Raw genomic sequence first — 19,069 nt, 5'->3', positions numbered from 1 at the left:
TCGTTATTTGAACTTATGTCATTATTTATACATTGTTTGATTTAAAATAACATTTTGTTTTATTCGCGAACAAATTTAGTTTCTTAGTTGGAAAACCTTTCGACTATTATATCACAGGTTTTTAGAATTCACAGGGTTGGCAGACATAACTATACTTAATTCATTTTTATTACTTACCTATTTTCTAAGTAAACTAAAAATTTAGTTCCGGACCTTTAGTACCAGAACGTGGCGTTTTTGTCATCGTAAAGTTAGGGGTTAAAAAAAGTATAGCTATCATCTCATGATAAGAAGCAAGTCAAGTCACTGTACTTAAAATTGACAAATGTATTATTTATTTATTAATTGTAATGGCAATTATTTAACGATTCTTAAACGTGTTTCAATAGAACATAGAAATGTTTTATTGCTGGCAGGTTGCCGTTTATTTTCTGTGTGGCGCCAAATATTAAATATCGATGACTGAAAACACTCATAATACAATATTAAGACGATTAACTCTCATTTATTTCCAACCAAAGTATAAATCGTTATATATGTCTAAATGCCGATGCACTGTGACATAATATTATACTAAAGAACTGCCGTATTCATCTATTTTGTCCCATTCTAAACTTCAAAAACTCTCTCTCTCTACTCTCCATAATTGCTTATGAGTGGGTGTGAGGGGTGTGAGATCGATTGATATAAGAAATATATGATCAGGTGACTCAGATGGAATCGTGACTCTTTTTGACCACGTGCATGGTAAATACTTGTCTTAATATTTCAAACACGACTGATATGCACTTATGTGAAATGAGTGAGCTCTCTCAATTTATGATGAGCGAGAGACAGTGATAAAAATAACTATGACCAAATGACTTAGATGCCAACGGTGTGTCAAGAAACTTGGCAAATTATACAGTAAAGCTGCGTGTCCAAATATATCAGTTACTACTGCTATACGTGTCAAATGAGTGAGCTCACTCAATTAACGAAGACTGAGCGAGACAGATTGAAAAAATATTTATAACAAGAAGACCCACATAGTATCAGCGGTCGGCGACGTTTAAAGTAAAGTGACGTATCCAGTTATGATCGCACCGATTTCAAATGTGTGACCTCACTCAATGAATGTTAAGTGCGAGAAAAATTTACAATAAAATAATTTATGACCAGACCACACGACTAGGATATGAGTGAACTCGCTCATTTAACATGGAACCAGTGGATATCTAAAGATTATATATATATATATATATATATATGTATATATATATATATAGTTAAAATGCCACGGAATTTAAATTGCAAAAAAATCTGTTCTTTTTATTTGTACCTTATTTTTTATTTTACGTGGCATTACCAATAAATTGCTTTATATTTCATTTTACAATATTTACGTTTTAAAGGTTATATTCTTTATTGGGGCGTCCATTACATAGTATCTACGCGTTCGAAATACTGAGACAAAGAAACTCCGTTCTATGCCTTTGGCATATATCTATACCAATTCAGACTGCATGTCGTTTAATCCGGGTACTGCTTTGTGTGTATAGAATATCCACAGCTTTTTATCAGAAACGCTTCCAAACATTAAGTTTCGTATAATCCACCAACATCGGAAACAGAATATCTTAGCGAAAACAAAAATAAAGACTGTAAATTCTGCAAATAAGACAGGAAATTAATTAAAAAAAAAAAGAAATCTTTTGATCAATAATCCCGAAAACAAAAAGAAAATATATGTTAAAAATAGATACAATATCATAGCTGGTATAATAAAACAAATTACTAATACAAGAAAATGAGAAACAGATTAAAAAACAAACTAAAACTCAAATGATAATTTATTTCTTTTGTACTTGGGCAACACCAATATAGTAATAGACGAATGTTTCTCTCAGTAAATTTTATATTAAAATATCCAAGATTTCATTGATACCGTAACTAAATCTTTCCCATGAGAAATGGCAATGGGAATGCAGTAAGTTTCATTGATTATGTTTAAATTCTGATAAAACTATATAAACTCTTTTACATGGTGAAAGGTAGGTACTAAATTGTATTTGATTAGGTCTGCTCAGTATTTAAAACGTTAAAAAATCAATATATCGTAACTTAAAATAAAAATCTATTTAATCTTAAAGAGTGTTAAAACTTTATTAAAGAAAAGTAGGCACTTAATGGCCGCCTCTCAATTCATTATCATATGATCTTCACACATGATTGCACTCTTTCATTCCTGTACAGAAATTACTACTACCTATCAATTAGCGGATTTTACTATATACCTATCACTATTTCACTATTTAATGAATACTTTTAAGTATTTTATAGGTAAGCTCAGATAATAAAACTTTTTTAAACTTTATTCTTGATACTTTAAGTGCAGATGTTTAAAACTCTTTTGCTTAATAAATCAGTTAATATTCAAAATATTAGTGAAAACTACTGTCTGCGTAAGTATTTACAACATTTTTGTGACGTACAATAAAAAGTTAGCATCTTACATTAAGTATGGTATTTCTGCACTTAAAGTCTATTTATTTCTTCTACATTTATTTTCAGTCAATAAGTAAAAGAATTCTTGCTAGTTATTACTAACCTTGTTTTATCAATTAATAAATATGAATATTAATAAAGACACTATTAGATCTTAAAAAAAAAATGTGAAATATAATAATAATTATATCTATAGTTAAATATAACGTTTTTCTTTACAACTTTGTTCAATAATTGTTTTAAGTTGTCAACTATTTCATAAGAAAGGTTAGCAAATAAGTTTAAATCTAGATATTATAAAATAATTATACAATATTAAAATTATCAGTAGGATTGAGCGTTGTGTAATAAAATGGTGTGCGAGTAGCACTGTTTTGTTTGACATTTGATAGTGTTGCCACACTTAATAATGTTTTTCATTTGTGTCATATAGTTATTATGTATACCATGTACCTTATGCCCTATAACTGTACGTTAAAGTGCGTTCACAATTCATAAAACATAGACAAATGTGTGAAAACCTTGCGTAATGTTATAATTCATTCATTCATTATTGTTATTGGATGGTTTCGTAGATTTTTGCGGCCTTTACTTACAAATACATCATCTTGGTATAAGTAACATGCACGCAAATAACTCACGGCGCAATAAAAAATGCTATCCTTTCACTCGTATTTTTACTTTTTACCTCAACAATATTGCCACTTACAATAGATATTAATTCATTTATTACACAACTAGTACTGTTTGTCTATGGTATATTACACTATTCACTTTATAACAAAGTATTATATTGTGTGCACATTATTAGAAATAAACAAATTTTATTTACTTAGACAATTAATTCAATGCAAATATTATATTCAATGTTAGGTATTTAATTATTTTAAAATCAAAGTAAAATATATAAACGTTCAAACAATGTAACAAAATTATTAACAAAATATTATATTATATTAATACTTATGTAAGACATAATAATATTGAGTACTTATCTGTTTATGAATTTTATAAAGTATATAATTGTACCCACCAAAGCTGTGGTATTTAAAACTTTTAATTACTCTTAATATTCACAATTAATTAGTGACAGTTATGTCATTTCTATCACTAGAGGCTTGAACTAAACTAAATTTAACTACTTTAGTTTAGGTTTTTACTTTTTAATGCGACAGTAATGGTGTAACTGTCAAATTGTATGCGAAGCATGCTATTTAATTGTTTATAGACGCGATAAATCGTTAAATCGAATTTGTTTGTTACAGTCTTATTTTAGTAGTCTTTAGACTAATTCGTTATATATTAATAAGTAATAAACGCGACGTAAGGAGACTTGAGATCCATGTTGACCATATTTCCTGTTTGAAGCTAAAAAAAGAGAAAAAATAACTACATATTATACGTAAAGGAAAGAATTTCATAATTGATAACATTTGCTATCTTGATTAATGGCAATAATTTATTTGTATGTTGGGAAAACATACAAAGAAATCCACCAATAATTATTGATGATATATTACTGTTGATAGTTTAATGTCAATTTAAAAATATTCAAAAAAATAGTGGTATGTTATAGTGGAATAGTTGAACTCGTAGGTAGTATAACTTTTATTGAAATTTTGCATCTGTGTAAAATACGACATGGCTGCCTCTAAGGCAGTATTTGACCACAAGTTGATGCAATATTATTATTGATGATGAAATGGAATCATTATTCCTCAATGCTTAGAAAACATTACAATTCGTCCCATGCCCATCAACGCCCACATTGTAAGTTATAAAAAGGACGACCGTAAAATTTGACCGTTAAACGTAACTTTGCAGTTCCGTCTGTTAACTTAAAAACTTACATTGGGGACACTTCTCTTTTACTTACGCGTTTATTAATAAGAACTCTAGTAGATATTCATTTTTCACTGTTAGTTAGTGCTACTCATATGATTGAGTGTGAAAGTTTATCTTACGTATGTTATAATAATATTTAAATAAGAGTATTTTCAATATATTATACATCACAAAAAAAAACATTGAACCTGAACATTCCATTACTTACCGTCTTTTTCGTTTTTTATTTATAATATTTTAAAATAATTTATTTCAAAGTCATTAGAATTTATAACTATAAATGTTGTATTGTTTAACATTATTAATTCTGTATAGACTATATTGATTTTGTTGATACATTTCATAAATAGGTAGGTAACGCCTTACTTGTTTTTCAATAATTTAAGTTTTATCAATTTACTATGGTTATTTCCTATCCAAAGACATTAATAAATTTGTAGAGAAAATATCTATTCGGGAATATAATGTAAGATTTAACATGATATGAAATGAAAATAAAATGGTCAATAAACATAGTTACGTGTAATCATAGACTACGGAATAAGAAAGACGAAGCATAGAGTACAACGAAGGAAAGTCGTATTTACGCAAACCATAATAATATAAATGGGCAATAATTGTTATACATCATTAAACTTCGTAAATCACTTTCAAAATCCTTCGTCTTATCTCTTTCTGTAGACTGAATTTATGGTAATAAAATATAAAAATTGTAATCATTCAGGTTGATATAAACATTTTTGTTCCTATCAACTGATCACAATAGTCTTAAATTGCATGTAAAGTGGAAAGAAAATGTATTTAAAGTCAGATGACTCTGTATGCCAGATTGTTTCCCTATAACAACTAACTGACAATGACTGAAATAAATCATTATAATAACTGTTATAATTGAATAAAGAGCACAAAATATTTTTTTTGTATTATTTCCTATATTTGCCCGTAAACTAGATGACAGGCCTTAATTGTTGGAATTATTTAAAATTCGGGGCCTGCAATATACCCGCGAGGCGCAGGTGTTTCGTAATGCATGTATAATTAGAAGGAACAATATACGGAAACACGAAGTTACTCCACAAGTCAAAGATTTTAAAAGGCTGGGGACCGGGAACAGAGAATACTGTGGTGTGTGGTGTCTTCTTTATAATTATAGCGCAATGCAAGTATTGCGCTGGATATCACTCATGTGATTTTAAACGTAATTCTGAGCGTGATAGAATTAGGCTGGTTGCATACACGAGCATATGCGGCAAGCCTAAATGACATTGATTACCCCGTCAAGCTACGAACAAGTAACGGTTTTTTAAACGGTTTTATTAAGCTCACCCCGTTTGTTTTATTTATTATTCTTGGGTCAAATTTAGTAATTCAAATTTCACCCTCTTCCTGTCAACCGATTAATCTGAAATTTTGTATACACTTTGGATTTTGGTGACAATACAATTATGTTTATTCATTATCATTATAAATTCAAGATGGCCGCCGCTACAAAATGGCGGATAACGTAGGTTTTATCAATCCCATCAATATGGGTATCAAATGAAAGGGCTCAACAAGCAGAATACAATATACTATAAAAAATTGAAATACAAGATGGCGGCCGCTACAAAATGGCGGATAACGTAGGTTTTATCGATTCCATCAATATGGGTATCAAATGAAAGTGCTCAACCAGTATAATACAATGTACTATATAAAATTAAAATCCAAGATGGCGGCCTCTACAAAATGGCGGATAACTTAGGTTTTATCAATCCCATCAACATGGGTATTAAATGAAAGGTCTCAACAAGTAGAATACAATTTACTATGCAAAATTGAAATCTAAGATGGCCGCCGCTATCAAATGGCTGATAACAATTTTTTATCAATCCCACCAATATTGGTATCAAATAAAAGGGCTTGAAGAATACAGTGCACTATACAACCTCAATATTTAAAATGGGCGCAGCCACCAAATGGCGTATAATAATAAGATTTAAATTTAGAAATTGAATCTGTAATTTAGGTATCTTATTAATCCAGCCTGAATCCACCACCCAAGTCAAGATTTTGTATCGTGTTGAGGACTGAGTGGCGTTAGGGTGGCTAAAAATGATACGTCGTTAGCGGTACACCACCCAAGTTAAGGTGAAAGGTTAAAACGCGGCCGAGAACTGTAGTGCATTAGGGTGGATAAAAATGATATGTCGTTAGCGTTTTCCCCTCAAGACTCAGGCGCATCTTGTTGTACATAGCCTAGCCCCTTTATTGGACTCTGGGGGGTCGACCGTTTAAATGTCCATTACTCGTGGGAACAAAATGGTAAAAAAAATATAAAAAATAAAAACACAAATAAAACAGAAACTGCAACACAACGTAAACGAAGGCTTCAAAAAGCGAAAGAAAAGTATAAAGCAAAGCGAGCTAAAGAAAGTGAAGGTGATAGAAATAGTCGATTACAGAAACGACGGGAACAATTAGCGTCAAAAACACCTGAGCAATATGAGGCCAGGTTAAAAAAGCAACGTCAGCGATATACACAAATGACGGCGCCAGAAACGCCTGAAGAATATGAAGCCAGGTTAACAAAGCAACGTGAGCGATACACACAGATGATAGCGTCAGAAACGCCTGAAGAATATGAAGACAGGTTAACAAAACAACGGGAGCGATACACACAGATGATAGCGTCTGAAACGCCTGAAGAATATGAAGCCAGGTTAACAAAACAACGGGAGCGATATACACAGATGGTAGCGTCAGAAACGCCTGAAGAATTTGAAGTTAGATTAATACAAAGCAGTCAAAGACAAAGACAGCAGTTGGGTTCAGAAACGCCTGAACATCGCGATACGTGGTTAAATAAACAACGAGAGCGTACCCAGCAATGCAGAGCTAATAATCTGCTGGCATTCGAGAATGCTATTAACACAATTTGTTTACATGTTTGTGATATTTGTACCAAACGTTGTTATCCTAATCAAGTTCGTAAATAAATTAAAAATTATGTATGTTTATGTAGTATTATATTATATTATATTAATATTATTATTAATTTTATTATTATATTATTTTCGAGTAGTACTTTTATCATATGTTTTGTCGATTAAAGAATGAATTAAATTAAATTGAATTAAACAGAATGCGCAATAAAAACTAAAAACTAGAAAATAAAAATAGGTAAAAAAACTTTTTAAGTTAAACGGTTTTATGTTAAACATACATTGCAATGTTTAAGATAAATGTACTAAAAACCAAAAAATAATAAAATAGATACAGTCGTGGGAATTATAAGCATATGCATAAACTAGACTAAAATAAACCGTGGGGCACGTCAATTGTCTACAAATTATCGACTTAATGTGTGATAGAAGAATCGTTTAATTTAACATAAAACCGTTTAACTTAAAAAATTTTTTTACCTATTTTTATTTTTCATGAGGTTCGAAATAGCATAAATTTTGCTACTTTTCTTTGTTTGGTTGCGTCACTGCTCATAGAAATTATGGAGGGTAGAGGTAAGGAGAGTCATCTTATATGGCGGAAAAGTTGAAAAAGTGTCCAGTGTATGCGCTAAATAACAGTTCAAAAATCCTCCACAATGGCGCTGGTGGATGCACAGGGTATGGTATGAATGTAGCAATCGTAGATGAATTGAAGTATGCAGAGTTAAAAAATTTAATGTCACTATCGACTTAAGTAGTTAATTATTGAGAATTTCAACAACTTACGTTGTACAAAATATTGTGGTAAATATAACCTTACTTCCTTGTATCTCCATACTTCCTTGTTTATTTTTCAAGCCTACTCTAACAATATCTATATTTGGCGCTTCTTTTAAGAGTTACCCTGATGCAAATGTGGCGCCATCCTAATTTAATACATTTTGACGACACTTTTTCATATACACAGATGACTCTCCTTACCTCTACCCTCCATAACCGGAACATTAGTCGTACCATAAATTAGAGACAAAAAAAGAAAGCGAGAACAATAGCGAAAAAGACATTTATCCTTATAAAGCACCTTAACCCGCTACGAATAAAGCTTAGATTCGCGTAATTCTAATGTCAACAACAAATGACGTCATTTTCAACTGACGTTATTTCTTTATTACGGAACTGTAACTTACAATCTGAGTTACGGAAGCTTGCAAGACTCAAATACTACTACGAAAAGCCTTATATGAAAATAAGAAGAAGAAGACTCAGATGCATGACCTATTTTATTCCCCTGTCTCTGAATGTTATAATTATAAATACCAATGTATTCAACGTATCAACAATATACATTACGCGGATTAGCAAAAATTACAATACTTGGAATATTTTATTATTATTGGTACATGGCTTAATGCCTTACAATTAGTAAGTCCTGTATCTGACTTTACAATAAAAATTCAATATGAATATCAAATAATTCACCGTAGACGTGGCTGTACGGTATATGCCTGTGCCTTTTCTCTACCGGAAAGAACAAAGAAAAAAACTCCAAATGACATTGACAGTTGATAATAGATTTTGTTTGCATTTGTAGAGATTAATTCAAGTTAGGTATATTATTAAATTCTAATGTTCTGTTTGTTTTTTTGTGTGCAATTCGTTACATAAAGATTTTATAATTGCTCAAAGTAATATTAAACCGATCATTAAAATGTCTCATCGAGAGCGCCGCTCCAATGCCGGCAATCGAATGGCAAAGTTGTTAGATGAAGAGGAAGAAGATGATTTCTATAAAACAACTTACGGTGGTTTCCAAGAGGCGGACGAGGATAATGATTATGTGTAAGCATTTAAGGTTTTACCCCATCTCATGTTCGAAACTTAATTACCACATCGTTAGACTTAATAATAAGAAATCAATCTACCTACTAGTAAAATAACTTAGCACCTAATGTACTAGTGCTATTCAAAGGAATCTTCTCTATCCTATCCGATAGAAGAGGGTTACATAGAGTTTAGAAGGTACGTAACCCAAGCCCGGTAATTGCCACTGGTAATATACTCTTAGTTAATGATTATTACCTGGTGATCAACCTATATGTAGTAGGCGGAGTTCGACTTTAATTTCGAGGGACCCAGTTCGAATCCCACTATGCATCTTTAACTTTTCAAGTTATGTGCGTTTTAAGCAATTGAAATATCACTTGCTCCAACGGTGAAGGAAAACATTGTGAGGAAGCCGGCATGCTTGTGAGTTTACTAAATAGTACAGAATTTTCTACCAGCCAACCTTTGGGACATGTTGCTATGTTTATGTTTTCGAACAAGCTGAAATATTCAAACACCTGTCGTTAGGCATCCATACAAATAAATAAATAAACAGATTAACTTTGCAACAAAGCATATCAGCATATTAAATTAACCCAGTTGATAAGATTTTTTCAGACAAGAGAGGGAAGCTGATGATGAGGTTGATTCAGATTTTGACATTGATGAGAACGATGAACCAGCGTCAGACCAAGAAGTTGATGAAAAAGAGAAGAAAGTCAAGAAATTTGGCAGTAAAGTATATCAGGTGAATAAAGATAGCATTCATCATATTCATTGCCCATATTGATAATATACTGCTACAAACAGCATACTTTTGTTTCACATTATAAAATTGGATACTGGGAAGAAAGTTCTTATATTTTGGTGGTGCCTTTAGCTAATTATTTACAACTTCCTACAATACATTAGAGAAATTAACATGGAGTTACAGTAAATTACATTTATCATTGTCATTAAGTCTTTTGTTGTCCAGCAGTGGACGTCTATCTGCTGATGTGATGATGATGAATTTTAGGATTGGTCCATTTTCACATAAACGTTTCTTGCCTTCTTATATTGAATTCATAAAACATATATTTATCTTTTCTTGGCATAGGCCGTCATCATTATAATGATCACAAAATAAGTATCTCTGAATATATTCTGTAGTAGATTTTATAAAAATTTGCTACATCTTGTGAACTCTTGTGATAAATAAATGCGACTAGTATTTTTTGTATTATAATGTGATGCAGTTAACAATAGCATATTTTCATTTATTCTTTTAGAAAGTCAAAAGTTTTTCCCTGATTTTCATTCGATATATATTTTTTTTACACAAAGTTTATTTTTATAATATAGAATAAATGTGTTTTAAAACTCGGTTATGCGAAAAGTGAGGTTTAGCTTTGAGTTTGAGTTGCAATGCGCAAGCAATGTTAAAAACACAGATTGAAAGAGCCTGAAAAATTATGTAAGACTGCATTTTTAAAGTCAATTTGCCCAAAAGCCTGTTGCACCCTTTGTATCGGAAACAGTTGGTAAACTTATCTCATAAAGAGGAAAGACTTTTTGTTTGTAGCAACCATGTTTGTACTAAATAGGCTCCGCAAGTATTAGAACTATAATAGCAATTACTTCGCCAAACGAAAGCTTAACTATCACAAAGTAGCATAGGCTAATTTATTTAAAAAAAAAATGTAGATTCTTAAGAACATTGCAATAATGGTACCCAAAGTAGCAAAATTTTATCTTTAAAATTCATTACCTGGCACATCCTGAGAAAAATATTAGGTATATATTTTTTAATAAATTCCAGTTCCAGACGTTATTGCAAGTTGAAACAATTTAAGGATCACCTAAACAAAACAGTTATTGATATTAATACCCACATTATCGGGTGTTGTATTTAAAGAAGTTCTTTATAAAAACAACACACGATTTTCTTTTAAAAAGACAAAAATTTTTACTACACAAAAATATGCTTTAAAAACAAAAACAAACGCGGTTGAAGTCATGGGCAACAGATAGTATAATATAAAATAGCAAAGCCTTGTAAGGATGCAGGTTTGCCTAGTAGGGACTTTGTAATAATTATTCAAGTTATAAAATAAAATACAGTAGGTAGTTTATATGTATAGTATTAGAGTTGTATATGTATGGATAAAATTAATCTGCAAATTTTCGTTAGTAAATTCCACTACCTCACACTGAAAGTTCTGGTAATTTTTTTTAACAAGATAAGATTACAAGTGTCTTAAAGAAAAATAGCAGATATGTTAAAATCCTTAATAAATAAATAAATATACTACGACAATACACACACCACCATCTAGTCCCAAAGTACACTTACTTTGCTTGTGCTATGGGTACTAAGATAACTGATGAATATTTTTATGAATAATATACATAAATACTTATAAAATACATATAAACACCCAGACACTGAAAAACATTCATAACCGTTTGATGTGCTTAAGGGACAAGGTTTAAAGTAAGTAAGCTCAATAAGAGACATATTGAACACATTTTCATTGAAATTATTTGACATAAAGAACTAAATTTATGAATGAAATAATCATTCAAAGGTCATCAATCAGTCAATCATTAAAAGGGTTTGCTTTGCTTGTATTCCAGGATCCCAACAGAAGGAAAAAAACTGCTAAGGTAAATAGAACATTCACCAAGAAATCGATGGAATCAAAACCCAAAGAGGAAGACAAGGATGAAAAAGAAGAGGAAGCAGTAGAAGAAGTTGAAGAAGAAGATGATGATGAGGAGGATGAGGATGAGGATGATTCATCAGTATCATTATCGTCATCTGATGATGACGATGATGATGATGATGAAAAAAATGAAAAAAATGACAAATCATTTATGGATACATCTATAGGTTTGTTTTTACTTTACTAAGCAGTTTTTAGACAAGCTGCTCAACCTAAAAGTCATACAAAGTTAAGATTGGGAATTACACTATAAACGCAAACAGTAAAATTATTTCATCTATATTTTAGAAAGAAAATCAATAAGGCAGAGCACGGCTGTAAAATCAGCGGAAACTCAACAAAGAATCAAAATCAGATCGGAATTAAAGAAGAAAAAGCCAAAGAAAGTCGAGGAAAGACCTCTAACACAAGAAGAATTGCTTGAGGAAGCACTTATAACGGAGAAAGAGAATCTCAAGAGCTTAGGTATGCTGTTATTAGCTATGTCAATATAGTGTAAAGTCATCATTGACATCCGCCGCCATTAGCAGTTTTAGAGCATAAACACAGCATGCTGCTCCAATGTGTTATAGTGGGCTTTAATGGTGATTATCACAAAGTGATAATAACTGGGACCAACGGCTTGACGTGCTCTGCAACGCATGGATTTTGACAACCCTATTGTTACGGGCTGGTAAGAAAAATTCCATAAAAAAAATACAAAGTACCATAATTAGATTTTCTGCCCACCTCAGGATTCTAAACTAGGTCTTCATGATCCACAGGCAAGCACAGGTTGCAAGCAATTGGCTAAACATTAGGCCGACGCGGCAGATTGAAGTCAAACAAGGGGGTTTAATTATATGTATGTATTTTATTTACAGATGCAAATCTGTATGCCTGCGAGTTCCCATGATATCCTCAAACGCGTGTGAACTCTACCAATCCGCACTTTGCCAGCGTGGTGGACTCTGGCCTAACTTGTTAGTGTTTGTCAATACTGAAGTCGATTGATTATATCTTTTTAAGTAGAACTAAAAGGTGGACCTTGTATAAAATCTTTAATAGATATTTTAATTTGCAGAGAAATTCGAACAGAGTGAATTGGAAAAGAAAAAAGTTCGACCTACTAAAAAATCAATTACTGGACCTATAATAAGGTAGGTGTAAAATTAATATAATATTAAAACATTATGAAACAATATGGTATGGTACGTTGCAAAAGTGTGTAGTATAAGCCCATTTTAATAAAGATATGAGAGAGAGATTCAGAGCTTACTCAAAGCTACTTCGGGTCATTGACCTTAATGTACTCTACGAAACTCACAACTTCTTCTATTCTATTACTGGGACACACGCTTACACACTTACACACACACACACACACACACACACGCTTACACACTTACACACACACACACACACACACACACACACACACACACACACACACACACACAAACTTACACACACACACGCACACGCTCGCACGCATAATGTAAAATTCACAATATGTATTCTGTCTTTCTGTAATTTTGATGCATATATGGGAAGACACCGACACCCCATGACATGGGAGATCCTAGTGTGTGGGTCCAGAGTAATTTAAGAAAACAACATGTACCTTTTAAACAAATAAAATAATTGTTAATATTATTTAATGGCATTCGTTACAGATATCATTCGTTTGCCGTTCCTATAGAAACTGAAGTAACGCCTGAAGACAAGCCTAGTTCAACGCCGACTACAGATACCAATATTAGTGATGTAGTAAAAAGTGAAGATGGTATGTATAAGTTGAATTACACATTGATAGTAAATGCCATTTTTAAGTACCTGTGACGTGTTTTTTTTATTTATTCATTTGAATGCAATCTAAACTTGCAACTTGGTAAATAATGATGCAGACGGTAGCGAGCTAAAATGTTACGGGTACTTACGTTCGTACGTAAATCATCAGATCAATTATTAAGGATTACTTAAACGATAAAAAAGCTTGGGTGTGAATTGCTTTAGCTTCATAGCTTAATATAAATTTACTGTGAGATGGTGATAACAAAAAAAAAAAATCAGCTAAGTTTGTTGTGGGCTCTTCTTATAATAGGGCGCGTTTGGAACCCTCATAGCTTTAGGTTTAAGTTGGCGAACAAAGTTATCACCCCTTACAATTGTGTAAACATGAATAAAGAAATTTTGAATTTGAATTTGCATTCAACCCATTACCGGCCGGGCCGGGTTTAGGCCCTTTGAATTTTTTGACGTTATTATTCTTTTGGCGCGTTAGGGAAAAATGATGACAGTAAATTTGACAACAAACTTAGCCGGGTGTTTTTTTTTGTTATCACCATCTCACAATGTCATTTAAAATTATTAGAAGAGCAACCTGGTTAGAGCAATAATTCACACCCAAGGTTTGTATCGATTACGTAGTCCTTTATACTATAATAGGACTTTTCTATAAGCTTACGTTTAATACAAACTTTGAACTGTTAAGAGACATCTCCAATATGTCAATTGGTAGTTTATTGTAGAGTTGTATGCAATTTCCTTTAAACGAATTATGAATTTTATGTAACCAATAATTCAATTTCTTAAGCATGCTGAGACAACCTCTAAGTTGGTTTAGATTATAACTTATTTTATTATTGTTTAGCTTGCATGGAAATTATGGATTTTTTGATGGAGTTTAAGAAAAAAATTAAATAAATTGATTAAAGCGATACTCCTAACTGGTTTCTATGCAGCATAGTATACCGAAACGAAAAATCGCTTAGCTGCACGTCTTTGTAAGTCATTTATAAAACTTTACAGATAGTAAGGAATCATTATCAACTCCTCAGTCTCTTCTCAGAGTGAGAAGGGTTTAGTCTACCACGCTGGCCTAGTTTTTTCTGTCTCAAAAAGTTCTACTGGTACTAAGTATATAATATGATTATATAAAAAAAACAATATATGTTTTAAATACGATAAAAAGTCATCATGATTTGTCAATAATTTGATCAATTTAAAGTACAGTTGTCATAGTTAAGAACGTCTGAACTAAACGCATCAAAAGTGTGTACTACAAGTCTTTGAATAAAGATAAGAGAGAGAGATTAAGAGCTAACTCTCCGAGCTATTCCGATTTACTGTCGTAATATAATAGTAAGTCGAAGAGTATTTTGTGACCAAGGCCAGCGTGGTAGACTACGCCCATCTCTTTCTGAGAGGAGACGTAGGAGTTGATAATGACTAGTGCGGATTTGTAGAACCGCCTTTGAGAACGCTATGGAGAACTCTCAGGCATGTTGGTTTTCTTGCGCTGTTTTTTTTAAACGTTGGTCTTTAATCCTTAATTTGTAGAAATACTAACGCCAGGAGATTTAAGCGAAACAAACATGTCGGTATCGGAACCGAATCCTGAAACCGAAGAGCCAAGCAGCAGCGCGAACAAAATTGATGTGGATGTGGTCGGACCCGACGAAGAGATCAATATCCAAGATGTATCCATGTAAGTGTATTATAGATGTACCGAGTAGGTATATGTTTGGCCGAGTTACCGAGTACCGTGTTTTATTTGGTTAATCGCCAAAATAATTATCGCAAAAACAGTTTTATACAGGCACGGCAACCCGGGTGTATATAATGCAAGTTTAGTACGTCTCGTATTCAGGTCGCAAGGATCTTTTATGCAAGTAAAGGACGCCTCGTATACAGGCCGCAAGTGTCTTTTATGCAAGTTAAGTACGTCTCGTATACAGGTCGCTAGTGTCTGTTATGCAAGTAAACTACATCTCGTACACAGTAAACAAGTGTCTTTTATGCAAGTTAAGTTCGTCCCGTATACAGGTCGCTAGTGTCTTTTATGCAAGTTTAGTAGGTTTCGTATACAGGTTGCAATTGTCTTTTATGCATGTTTTGTACGTCTCGTATACACGTCGCTAGTACTTTTATGCAAGTTTGGTATGTTTCGTATACAGGTCGCAAGTGTCTTTTATGCAAGTTTAGCACGTCTAGTATACAGGTCGCAAGGGTCTTTTATGCAAGTAAAGGACGCCTCGTATGGCCGCAAGTGTCTTTTATGCAAGTTAAGTACGTCTCGTATACAGGTCGCTAGTGTCTGTTATGCAAGTAAACTACATCTCGTACACAGTAAACAAGTGTCTTTTATGCAAGTTAAGTTCGTCTCGTATACAGGTCGCTAGTGTCTTTTATGCAAGTTTGGAATGTTTCGTATAATGGTCGCAAGTGTCTTTTATGCAAGTTTAGTACGTCTCGTATACAGATCGCAAGTGTCTTTTATGCAAGTTTGGTATGTTTCGTATAATGGTCGCAAGTGTCATTTATGCAAGTTTAGTACGTCTCGTATACAGATCGCAAGTGTATTTTATGCAAGTTTAGTACGTCTCGTATACAGGCCGCAAGTGTCTTTTAGGCAAGTTAAGTACGTTTCGTATACAGGTCGCAAGTGTCTTTTATGCAAGTTTAGCACGTCTAGTATACAGGTCGCAAGGGTCTTTTATGCAAGTAAAGGACGCCTCGTATGGCCGCAAGTGTCTTTTATGCAAGTTAAGTACGTCTCGTATACAGGTCGCTAGTGTCTTTTATGCAAGTATAGTACGTCTCGTATACAGGTCGCTAACGTCTTTTATGCAATTTTGGTATGTTTCGTATACAGGTCGCATGTGTCTTTTATGCAAGTTTAGTACGTCTCGTATACAGATCGCAAGTGACTTTTCAATCGGTTGAAGTGATGATGATGTCGATTGACTTTTATTGTAAGCTTAGTAACATCATTGTTACAACAGAGATTGATTCTGTTTTTTTTTTTGCCAGACGTTCCGTGAAGATTCCATTTTTTATTATTTCACAGGAAAGAAGAAAAGCCACCCAAAGTGAAGGAGAACGTGCAATACTACGAGAGGACACTGTTATCATTTGAGAATGACATCAAAAATAAGGCGTTTAACTCATGCTTCCCACAGAAGAAGCCGAAACGAAGACGGGAACTTTTGTGTGCTGTCACAAAGTAAGTCCATTATTATTAGCTCAAAATGAGAAGGGTTTAGGCCGTTGTTTTATTAATTTTATTTTTAATTCCGCTACAAGTCTTGACTGCAATCTCACCTGGCGTTAAGTGTATATTATATAAAAAAAAGCGATGAGGCCGTCTTATGTATTCTTCTTGTCTTTGATTTCCATTCTTCATTTGTTACTTCTACTTGTTGTTTGCAGTGTGCATATATAAGAGTATACATAAATTAATAAGTAATATTTAGACGGCTATATGCAGCGACCCAGCTTTCTGTGTCCAAGGTTGTGGGTTAGATTACAACAACTGGAAAATCTTTGTGTTATGAACATGAATGTTTTGCAGTGTATGGGTGTTTAATTGTATATTATAAATATTTATGTACATTATTCATAAAAATATTCATCTCAGTACCCATAACACGAGCTACGCTTTCTTTGGGGCTAGATGTCGATTTGTCTACTGTTGTACTATGTTTATTAATTTCTTCTGTCGAAGATCGGCGTGTTACATTAGTACCCATAACACAAGTTACCCTAACTTAAAAATAAATAAATAAATATATTACGACAATACACACATCGCCATCTAGCCCCAAAGTAAGCATAGCTTGCGGCTAGATGGCGATTTGTGTATTGTTGTAGTATATTTATTTATTTAATTTGTTTCTTCTGCCGGAGGCCGGCGTGTTACATTAGTACTCATAACCCACGTTACGCTTACTTTGGGGCTAGACGGCGATTTGTGTATTGCTGCAGTATATTTATTTATTTAATTTTTTATTTCTTCTGCCGGAGGCCGGCGTGTTACATTAGTACCCATAACACACGTTACGCTTACTTTGGGACTAGATGGCGATTTGTGTATTGTCGTAGTTTATTTTATTTCTATTGCAGGAGACCGCCGCGTTATATCAGTACCCATATACGCTTTCTTTGTGGCTAAATGTCGATTTGTGTAGGTTCGTAGTTTATTTATTTTATTTCTTCTGCAGGAGACTGGCTCGGTACATTATTGCCCAAAACAAACATACTTTGCGGCTAGAAGGCGATTTTCGTACTGTCGTAGTGTATTTATTTCTTTATTTTATCTCTTTTGCAGGAGACCGGCGCGTTACATAGACCCAATAACAAAACTGCCGTACAGAAGCGTTGACGCGTTCCGGATCATTCGCGAAGCGTACTGTCAGCAGTTGGAGGCTCGGGGGGACCGAAACGACCCCAAAATCGCCGCCTGGCTCAAGGCGCGGAGAGCGCAAGCTGCGTCGTCTTACGTGCAGATACATATAAAATAATTATAGACTTAATAATTATAGCTAATAGTCAAATATAATATTTAGGAAATGTTTATTTGTTACAGTATTATAAATTTCTCAATATAAACTACGAATGTGAAACTAAGAAGGTACAAGTCGACATGGCGATCGGGGTAGGCGGTAGAGTCACTACAAACAGCTTTTTTTGTAGTAATAATTGACGGTAAGTGGAAAAAAATCGCCTGTTTATAGGCGAAGAAGATCTCTTCGCTGAGCATGCGAGGAACACGTTTTGCAACGTGCCGCCCTGTGTCGTACGATTTACGCCTCATATGTCTGTAATTACACGGGCAACCAAGCCTAGGAACACAGCATTGCAACAATGCTGCTTAGCGGCAGAAGTATGACGGCCGATTGGCGCAGCGGGCAGCGACCTTGCTCTCTGAGTCTAAGGCCGTGGGTTCGATTCCCACAGCTGGAAAATGTTTGTGTGATGAACAGGAATGTTTTTCAGTGTCTGGGTGTTTGTATGTTTTGTATAAGTATTATTCATCAGTCATCTTAGCACCCATAACACAAGCTACGCTTACCTTGGGGGCTAGATGGCGATGTGTGTATTGTCATAGTATATTTATTTATTTATTATCTTGCTAGTACTTCATCGAAAGAGGTTCTACACAAAAAGCTCTACTACCACTGCTCAGTGGCGTGCACTTCATACATGCACGAATGCACTGCCTACCCTAAAAATTTCGTATGACTTAGTATATAGAAGGAGAATTCTTAATTTTTTTTTTCTTTATACCTACCCTGGTTAAAACCCCTATACACACCACAGCCACTGCTTACAGAGTAGTCTAATCATATAAACCCATGACCGGCCCACTATAGGACACAGGTTTCCTCCCACAATGAGGAGGGGTCAAGGCCGCAGTCCGGTCAGACGCTGGCCCAGTGCGGATTGGTGGTGGTAGTCTACTTGAAATAAATTACTTTTGATTTTTTTTTGGGTGTTCATACCGACATCCTCTTA

At 33.6% G+C, this 19,069-nt stretch overlaps 2 protein-coding genes across 2 annotated transcripts; both read left to right on the top strand.

The window, feature by feature from the left end:
• The first annotated feature begins 6,857 nt into the window (after positions 1–6,857).
• Positions 6,858–7,310, top strand: LOC120627018 (uncharacterized protein C05D11.13-like). Its single transcript, XM_039894856.1, has one exon. The coding sequence runs from the start codon at positions 6,858–6,860 to the stop codon at positions 7,308–7,310; it is 453 nt and encodes a 150-aa protein (XP_039750790.1).
• A 1,526-nt stretch (positions 7,311–8,836) lies between these two features.
• LOC120626949 (vacuolar protein sorting-associated protein 72 homolog) lies at positions 8,837–18,424 on the top strand. Its single transcript, XM_039894763.1, has 9 exons — positions 8,837–9,098; positions 9,702–9,831; positions 11,703–11,958; positions 12,080–12,256; positions 12,855–12,930; positions 13,447–13,556; positions 15,113–15,260; positions 16,623–16,778; positions 17,883–18,424. Exons 1-9 carry the CDS (start codon positions 8,968–8,970, stop codon positions 18,073–18,075), a joined length of 1,377 nt encoding a protein of 458 aa, XP_039750697.1. The 5' UTR covers positions 8,837–8,967; the 3' UTR covers positions 18,076–18,424.
• Positions 18,425–19,069: the final 645 nt, after the last annotated feature.

This window comes from Pararge aegeria, chromosome 10 (assembly GCF_905163445.1).
Source record: "Pararge aegeria chromosome 10, ilParAegt1.1, whole genome shotgun sequence".
Lineage (NCBI taxonomy): Eukaryota > Metazoa > Arthropoda > Insecta > Lepidoptera > Nymphalidae > Pararge > Pararge aegeria.
Note: the sequence above shows the minus strand (reverse complement) of the source record. Positions and strands in the feature narration are given on the sequence as shown.

Excerpts from the sequence above, each read along its gene's own strand:
- LOC120627018 (XM_039894856.1), top strand. The coding sequence starts at position 6,858 with ATGACGGCGCCAGAAACGCCTGAAGAATATGAAGCCAGGTTAACAAAG.
- LOC120626949 (XM_039894763.1), top strand. The coding sequence starts at position 8,968 with ATGTCTCATCGAGAGCGCCGCTCCAATGCCGGCAATCGAATGGCAAAG. Across the intron at positions 9,099-9,701 it reads GACGAGGATAATGATTATGT|ACAAGAGAGGGAAGCTGATG; the intron begins GTAAGCATTTAA and ends AGATTTTTTCAG. Across the intron at positions 13,557-15,112 it reads TGTAGTAAAAAGTGAAGATG|AAATACTAACGCCAGGAGAT; the intron begins GTATGTATAAGT and ends CTTAATTTGTAG.